Consider the following 8,283-nt stretch of genomic DNA (forward strand, 5'->3'; position numbering starts at 1 on the left):
TGAAGCCCCTTCTACGTGCCACAGCTGTGAGCAGAAAAGGGCCAGCATGCATCTAGGGGGAACAGAACTCCAGTTGCAGGTCTAACACAAAGTCTTCCTCTACTCCCCCAAACATAAAGATTCTGTAATGTATAGATTTTTTAAAAATTATAAAATGAGCAGAGCCTTGCACTCTATCCCTTTCTTCTTGTTTGTGGGCCAATCAATGTTTGCTGTCTCATCCAAACAATATCTTGAACTTTTCCAGGATAGTAAACCAGACATTGTAAAAAATATCTGTATTTGTAATATTATGCTGCTGTAACCCACCCTGAGCCCACTTGTGGGGAGGGTGGGCTATAAATTGAATAATAATGATAATAATAATAATACAACTGTAGCTTACAATATTAGAAGGCAAGTGCAAAATCCATGGACAGCAGGCATATGTCTAAAACTGCTACACTTTAAAATGGCAAAATCTGGTAAGCTGTTTTGTTAAGCTAAGGTGTATATATAGCCGTGTTGGGACATGCCAAACTCGGTAATAACAAAAATTCATGCATCTGCCCAGCAACTTGTATAATTCATAGTTATTTACAGGGCTTTTTTTCAGGGGGAATGTGGGGGAACAGAGTTCTGGAACCTCTTGAAAATGGTCACGTGGCTGGTGGCCCTGCCCCCTGATCTCCAGACAGAGGGGAGTTGAGATTGCCCTCTGTGACGAGGGCAATCTCAACTCCCCTCTGTCTGGAGATCAGGGGGCGGGGCCACCAGCCACGTGACCATTTTCTCCGAGGGCAACCCACTGAGTTCCACCACCTCTTTTCCCAGAAAAAAAGCCCTGGTTATTTATATAGAGAGTGTATAAATGTTTTAAACAAATGGTGCCAGGTTAGATTAAGAGTACATGACTAGCCCAAGGTCATCCAGTGAGATTCTATGGCAGAGTGAGGATTTGAAGCTGGGTCTCTCAGATCCTAGTTCGTCACTCTAGCCACTATACCACACTGGCTCTCAGTGATTTTGACTCCAAACTGCCTGGGACCTAGGTACCTCAAGTACCACCTTTTCCTGCGTCAATCTACCTGTATACTTGTTCCTTGTTTTCACATTTTCAGTAGGGGAGTACGTGGGGAGGAAATACTTGGAATTCTCTTGGAATTCTCTTGGAATTCTGTGGAGGCCACTTGGCCCGATCCCTGTCAGTGTTTAGATGCACAACTGAAACTGTATCTTTGGGGTGGGAGTGTCTGATCTGTTTTCTGACTTCTTAAAGATGTTGATTTGAGCTGGTCTTGTTATGTTAGTGTGGATTCTGCCTGTAGTGCTTTGTGTGTGGTACTGTTTTGTTGTTTTCTGCGTTTGGGGTAATTCATCCAAAAGGCAAGGTAGATATTTTAAATAAAATATATTTTAGTTACCACAAATACTTTTAACAGCCATGTTAATGATTACAATTATGTGTGTGCAAGTGAAAATATGGGGAAAAGATGGATTTTTCCATTAAGAGTGACCAAGTTGTAAGCTGTCTCTAATAGGTCTTTAGAGAGACAGCATATATGTTTTCCAAACAAAAAAGCACAAAAGGATCCAGATGTTCTACTAACTAGAACAAGCAATTTCAATACTTGTGGATCTCCACAACTCTATATGCTGTCCCTCATAATTTCAGTTATAAAGTTGGGGACAATGGAGTGGATCCAACTAGCTTTTCTGCTAATGGAAAAAGGGAGGAAGGGTCCCTGACCACCCAAAAAGGTTGCAGATTACAGTACCTGCATGGACAAATGATATGTGGGATGAAGGCTGTAATAAAGAAGAAAACTGGACAGGACTGAGTGAAAGGTTTGGATCAACCCCGATAACTTAAGTTTCAGTATTTTAATGGAACAAATGTCTTAAGGGCAAGTCTGTGACACCAAAAATTGGCTTCCCTGTCAAGTAAGTCAAAGCTGGGAGTGGGAAAGACAATTGGATTGAATTAGAGAATACAGCTAACAGGTTGTCCTAACTGGTGTTACCTTGAGCTAGTTTTTGGTACTGAGGGTCTCCCCTTCTCTGTCGCCACCCTCATGTTAAATTTAAGCATAAGACAAGAAGATTAGCTGGCAGAGGTTGAAGAAGAGGATGGAGACACTCAATTATGCTAGTTGAAAGTCTAGAAGACGACTCTGAGCCATTTCCTCCTCCAAAGACTAGCACTCTGGTGACCAAATCCTACTGAGAATCCTCCGGTAACCTCATCAGTGTGCCAGATGCCACAAAAGAATCTGCCCGTTTATCAAGAGCATTTTCTCTTGCTTACCTCCCCAAAGAACCTTATTAACTCATTGGCATACCTCACCTAGAATCTGTGTCCGTTCTCTGGGGGACCAGCCAGCCACTTCAAGTCCTTTTTCTCATCTCCTTACTAACAAAATTTGGCCTGCTGCGCCCCTCTGCCTCTCCCATCCTTTCATAAGAAATGGCAGCATTAATATCCAGATTAGGGTTATATCTCACAAAGAGTAAAGTTGCTAGCTTTCTTTTTGGGGAAGATTATTGTGTTTTTTACAAGTGGAAATTCAGCTCATACAGCCTTTTTTTGTTACTGCAGCAGCATGTTTGTCAACATTGTATCCTCTGATTTTCTGCACATAAGTAACTGTTGAAAAGTGGGAACCCTGCCAGGAAAAAAAAATGCAGCCCCGAGTATGATTCCTTCCCTTTTTTCACTCTAGTATGAAAACTCATGAACTTTAGGAATAGGAACTAACTTTCTCTTCTGTGCAGGGTTGAAAATCACTTTTACTATCAGAAAGTAAGGGCTGGGTTACGACTTTTCCGTTAAGACTAAAGCAACAAATAATGAGGTGAAGATTTTAAAAGTGCAAAGATTTGCAAATATATTTAAGCATTTTTTAAAAACTGTCAATTTTAATTTTTTTTAAATAACATTTTTATAAAATTGTCGAGTATCAAATACCAGACTGACGAATGACATTTTACGTGGATCACATATTTCATGTTCATTATCCAAATGACCGCTGTAAGCCTACGGCACGAGGGAGGGAACGTACATATTTTCCAAACCTGCGCCGCCGGCCGGGGCCTGCAGCAGCACGGCAGAAGCGCATTAGCCTGGCCGGTTCCATGCCTACACCGTTTGGGTCCAAAGCGTCCGGGCACCTCCTTTGCGGGCGCCAATGCTGCCCGGGTTGCGGCTCATGAAGAGAGAGGAAGGAGGCGAAAAGTTAGGGCAGGTTCGCCTCCTTTAGTCCGCCCCCCCTCCCTTCTATGGAGTTTCGATTCCTCCCGCGGACTCATCCTTTGTGCAAGGGGAAAGCACAACTCAGCCGGGCCGCTCCGCCCATTCTCTTTACTTTCCCCCTTTTCCCGCGCCAGAGGAAGTAGCCCAGCCACGAGAGCGCCCGCTAGACTTTCATTGATCGGCGACTTCCAGCTTCGATCATGGCGAGTGGTGCCCAGTACCCCTTCCCGGGCAATGCGCCCCTGCCGCGTTACGAGCAGCTGAAGGAAGAGCGAGATTTGGCGCTGGTCGAGGCGAACATTCCGGCCGGCACCACCGTGGTCCACGTGCACCCGCAGGTCGTCGTGGCGCCCGCACGCGACCATATTGTCTGGTCTATCTTCAGCACGCTGTACTGCAACTTTTGCTGCCTTGGGTTCATGGCCCTGGCATTTTCCGTCAAGGTGAGACACGCCTGCGGTTCCGACCGTGCAGAACGAATGTGTAGTGTCCTCCTCCTCTCTTGAGAAGTCCGCTGCCCCGTCCCTCCGGTTGAGAATGTGAACAAGGGGGGAGGGAGGGCAGCTCAAATCTGCTGGCCGTCTTAATAGCTTTACCTACTCGTGTTTAGTCACGAGGAAGCTCCAGGCATCTCATTATCTCCGTGCCCTGTTTCGCGAGTTTTGTGGGTTCTGTGATTAAGCCTCGTACCGAGGGTGGGGTGTAGCGACGTGAGAACAGAAAATCTCGTGCAAGTGATTTATGGGTGGTCTTGTAGCTTGCTCCTCCTCTATCTTTGCCCCCAGCCCTCAGTGAACACAGGAGGAGTGGGCAACATCTTTGTTCTAGATGGCAGCAGCCGGGCTGCTCAGTGAGGAAAATGGCGGCAGGAACGCTTAGTCTACTGTACTCTACTGTTACCCCTTTTTGGAAACGTTAGACAGCATGGTGGGGAGTTAATTGGTCTAAAGGGAGTTTAGAACTCTTAAAATTGCTGCTCGTAGACTGAGTTGACTATGCACATGGCTGTTCCTGTACGACAAGATCTCTAATAAAGCGCTCCTGAGAAAAACGAGGCCCAGGGGCAGTCATTTTGTGAGAGTGGAAAAACTTTGTTATAGTTACACACTTAGGCAAATAAGGAGAACAGATAAATGGCAAGTCTGTTTCCTCCCAGGATCATGGATTTTTTAAAATCACTGTGGGACTTCATGCTTCTCTTTGAAGCTGCTCTGAGCTTTGCACCTGCAGTTAAAACCATCTTCAGCTTTTCACATTAAAAAATTGCAAATGTCCCTTGAGACTGGGAGGGGGGTAATGCAACCCTGGCTGATTTTGTAGGCCAACCTTCCTCCAAGAATCACATCAGTCTCCCCTCCTCCATTTTATCCTCACAACAGTCCTGTGAGGGTCATTAAGCTGAGAGTATGACTGACCCAGCAAGCATCCATGCTAGAATGGGGATTTGAACCTGGGCCTCCCAGGTCTTAGTTTTTCACCTTAACCACTTCTCCCCACTGGCTCTTGCAGTGGTCTTTTTGACAGTATACCTTAGTTGAATAAAGCTGCAAATCATACATCATAAATTGGCAGCAGTTGACAAAGAGACACTGCAGGCTTTGTGAACAATATAGGTATTTGTGAGCTGCAGGATAGACTGGTCTTGCAGTATCATTTTCCTCTGACAGAAGTGGACCCCCTTAGGGTTGACTTACTCATGTATGCGTATTCAGCCAGCTAATGTGGTGAGCTGACTACAGTGTAAAGTGTGGTTGATTTGGAATGGATTATATTCACAGCTCCGCATTTCTATTCAGTGCCTTTTTATCCTGCCCTTCCTCCAAGGAACCCTGTGCAGCATACAGGATTCTTCCCTGCTTTATTTTATCCTCGCTGAAGACCTGAGAGGTCTTTGATTGGCCTTTGTTACCCAGTAAGTTTCATGACAAGTGGGGATTTCAAGCCTCGTCAAACACACTAACCACCACACCACTCTTTATTGAATTATGATCATGCTTGTGAGAGCCAGCCCTTATGTACAGATATAGATTAGACATGACACATGTGAATCTCACCTTTCTCTTCCAGTAGAGGCAAGCCTGTTGTCCTTTTACAGTACAGCCCTGGGCAGATTTGGTCTACTGATTTCAATTAGCTGACGTTTCCCAGTTTGACATTCCACCCTGTATCCCAGTTGATGTAAATCATTATTAACGTAAGCCATCATTTCAGAGGCTACCATCACCAGAAGTACTGAAGATATACTTGCGTTTTTGAGCTGATCTTAACAGTCGAACAGTAGTTCAGTTAAAAGCGCTAAGAATAGGTAGCAAAGAATCTTTGGATCCCATAAATGTTGCCTCAAAGCGAGGAGGAGCCATTTTCTTTAAATAAGGAAGTGACATTTTAAATGTTATTGGGAGGAGCTAAAGGGTGGGTGGATGCCACAATAAGTGGGAATGAGGAACCTTAGTTTTAAACGGTATTGCAGGGGGAGGTAATTCTTGTGTCCTTATCTACTGTAGTCTAGACAGTGTATCCTGAATGCTGTGAACAAGAATGAAAAACATTCCTCCAGAGTCATGCAAGGTCCCACCTTCTCCTTTTTACATGGACAAAAATGTATCCTTCAGCATCTCTGAATGCTTGATATTTCCATATCCTCTTTGCTCCAGGAATGCCCCTCCCTATCACAGGCAGCATATAACTGCTTTCATGTTTACTTGCTTTAATAAAGAACTACTTTTGTGTAAGAATTGGGTCCCGGGAGGTTTACAAGAAATGCTATTGTTGTGCATTGAATAAAACCATAAAAACAGGATTTCTTTGTGATAAAGCACAGCCTCAGTCTAGATTAGCAGCCACACTCAACAAAATTGACCAAAAAATAAAATGCAGATTTTCATGCCTTCCCAAACACAGATGAGGAGGTACAGATTGCTTCTGCACTGGAAACTGTGTCCCAAATATTAGAGCTACCACAGAAAAGGCTGAGATGGTCCTGTGAGGAATAACAAAAAGATGTTGAGAAGTTCTTGGAACTCAAATGTAACTTTTCTATGTAGTTTAGTTAAGAAGGGACAATCTTGCCAAGTTAGACTTTAAAGGTCTTCACATCTGGCTGTACCACAAAGATGTTGAAAAGACGAGGGTTCTTTGTGATTGGGTTATACTGAAGCACATGAGTATAGCTCCACAGATACACCCTGGGGGTATTTTCCAGCTTGCCTCCAATAGTTAATCTTTCTCTTTCCTCCTATCAGGCACGGGATCGCAAAGTGGTTGGTGACCATAGTGGTGCTAGCAGCTACGGTTCCACTGCCAGGTGCTTGAATATCACAGCCTTGATGCTGAACCTCCTGATCATCTTCCTGATCATCATCCTCTTTGCTGTGGGGATTATTAGTGTTGCAAGATTCCAGCATGGAGTCTAAGATGGCAATTAAACCATGTTGCAACGTGACGACATTCAATCTCTTGCCTCCTTTCTGCACAGGCTTCTACCCAGCTAGCGCTTGTTTCTTGTTCATTTGGTGGATTTTGGCTAGAGTCAAATGTGGTGGTAATTCTGATGAATTTGCATTGCCCATAGAAAAGCTTTTGTGTTTTCTAAGATGGAGGTACTCATTTCAAGAGCTGGCCTCCAGCTGAGAATTGTGCCATTAATAGAGTTGGATTTTTAAATATTTCATATGGCCTTGTGGCCCCTTCTATTCTTGATATACTATTTTTCTATTGAATGTAACCAGACAATTTTCTGCTGAATTGAACGAATTCAAAAAGTCCTTCTGGGGCTAAGTGGTGGCTGTTTAATGTTGAGATCATTGTATATAAAATTCCTCTGAGAAGAGCTTGGCTGGCTATACATTTTTTCCAAGCCCTGCTCCTGTTATAAGGAAAGCAGATTTTCTGCTTGATATTTTTCTATTTCTCTGTAGTAAAAATAATACCTCCTGAGCTCTTCTGAATGTTGTGATAATAAATTGTTTTATGAAAATCTCAGTGAAATGTGCAGTGTTCCTTTTTGTATTTATATATAAATTATTTAAACAATGAGTAAAATATTTAAAAACACAGCATACACAAAAAAGAGAGAGAAAATATCAGAATAATGAAACTATATAATGTTTCCCCCTCTCCCCCCCCATAAATAATTAAGATACTTTATGTACAGCCTTTTATGTTTGACATTTTGTGTGTGTGTTGTGTGCTGTCAAGTTGTCTCCAACCTATGACGACCCTGTAAATGAAAGACCTCCAAAATGCCCTATCTTTGACAGACTTGTTCAGATTTTGCAAACTGGAGGACGTTGCTTCTTTTATTTGAGTCAAGCCATCTCGTTTTAGGTCTTCCTCTTGTTGCCTTCTTCTTTTCCTAGCATTATTGACTTTTCCAGAGAATCTTGTCTTCTCATAATGTGACCAAAGTATGATAGCCTCAGTTTTGTCATTTTAGCTTCTAGGGAGAATTCAGGCTTGATTTGATCTAGTATCTACTTATTTGTCTTTTTGGCTGTCCATGGTATCCACAAAACTCTCCTCCAGCACCACATTTCAAATAAATCAGTTTTCTTCCTGTCAGCTTTCTTTACTGTCCAACTTTCACATCCATATACCGTAATGGGGAATACCTTTGTTTGTATGATCTTTATCTTTAAGGATCTTATCTAGCTCCCTTACAGCTGCTCTTCTAAGTCTCAATATCCTTCTGATTTCCTCGTTGCAGTTTCTTTGGTGGTGGTGGATCCTACCCCTGCCCCTCCGCCTGACTGTTGCATTGTTGCCTCAGTGATGGTAGGGAGGATTGGTGGCTTATACGCCATCTGCCCATGTGTCTTATTGACTGGCTGAAGTAGTGTGGGGCAGGGGTGTAGACTTTCCAATTTCCCGGGGTGGGGGGCTGGGGCCGGGCCAGAGGTATTGCTATGCCAGTGACATCATAGGGACGAGCCAATGGCATCACAGGGAGGGGCTTCCATTGCTACCATCTATGGAGGTGGGGCCATGGGAGATTTAGGGAGGGGCTCCACACAAATTTAGGGGGACCCAGGCACCCATGGGGACCCCCCTAA

At 43.7% G+C, this 8,283-nt stretch overlaps 1 protein-coding gene across 1 annotated transcript; it reads left to right on the plus strand.

The window, feature by feature from the left end:
• Window positions 1-2,991: 2,991 nt before the first annotated feature.
• Window positions 2,992-7,213, plus strand: LOC129325166 (dispanin subfamily A member 2b-like). The gene is made up of 2 exons (XM_054972738.1): window positions 2,992-3,675; window positions 6,475-7,213. The coding sequence occupies exons 1-2, from the start codon at window positions 3,433-3,435 to the stop codon at window positions 6,643-6,645; spliced, it is 414 nt and encodes a 137-aa protein (XP_054828713.1). The 5' UTR covers window positions 2,992-3,432; the 3' UTR covers window positions 6,646-7,213.
• Window positions 7,214-8,283: the final 1,070 nt, after the last annotated feature.

This window comes from Eublepharis macularius, chromosome 2 (genome assembly GCF_028583425.1).
Source record: "Eublepharis macularius isolate TG4126 chromosome 2, MPM_Emac_v1.0, whole genome shotgun sequence".
Lineage (NCBI taxonomy): Eukaryota > Metazoa > Chordata > Lepidosauria > Squamata > Eublepharidae > Eublepharis > Eublepharis macularius.

Excerpts from the sequence above, each read along its gene's own strand:
- LOC129325166 (XM_054972738.1), top strand. The coding sequence starts at position 3,433 with ATGGCGAGTGGTGCCCAGTACCCCTTCCCGGGCAATGCGCCCCTGCCG. Across the intron at positions 3,676-6,474 it reads CCCTGGCATTTTCCGTCAAG|GCACGGGATCGCAAAGTGGT; the intron begins GTGAGACACGCC and ends TCCTCCTATCAG.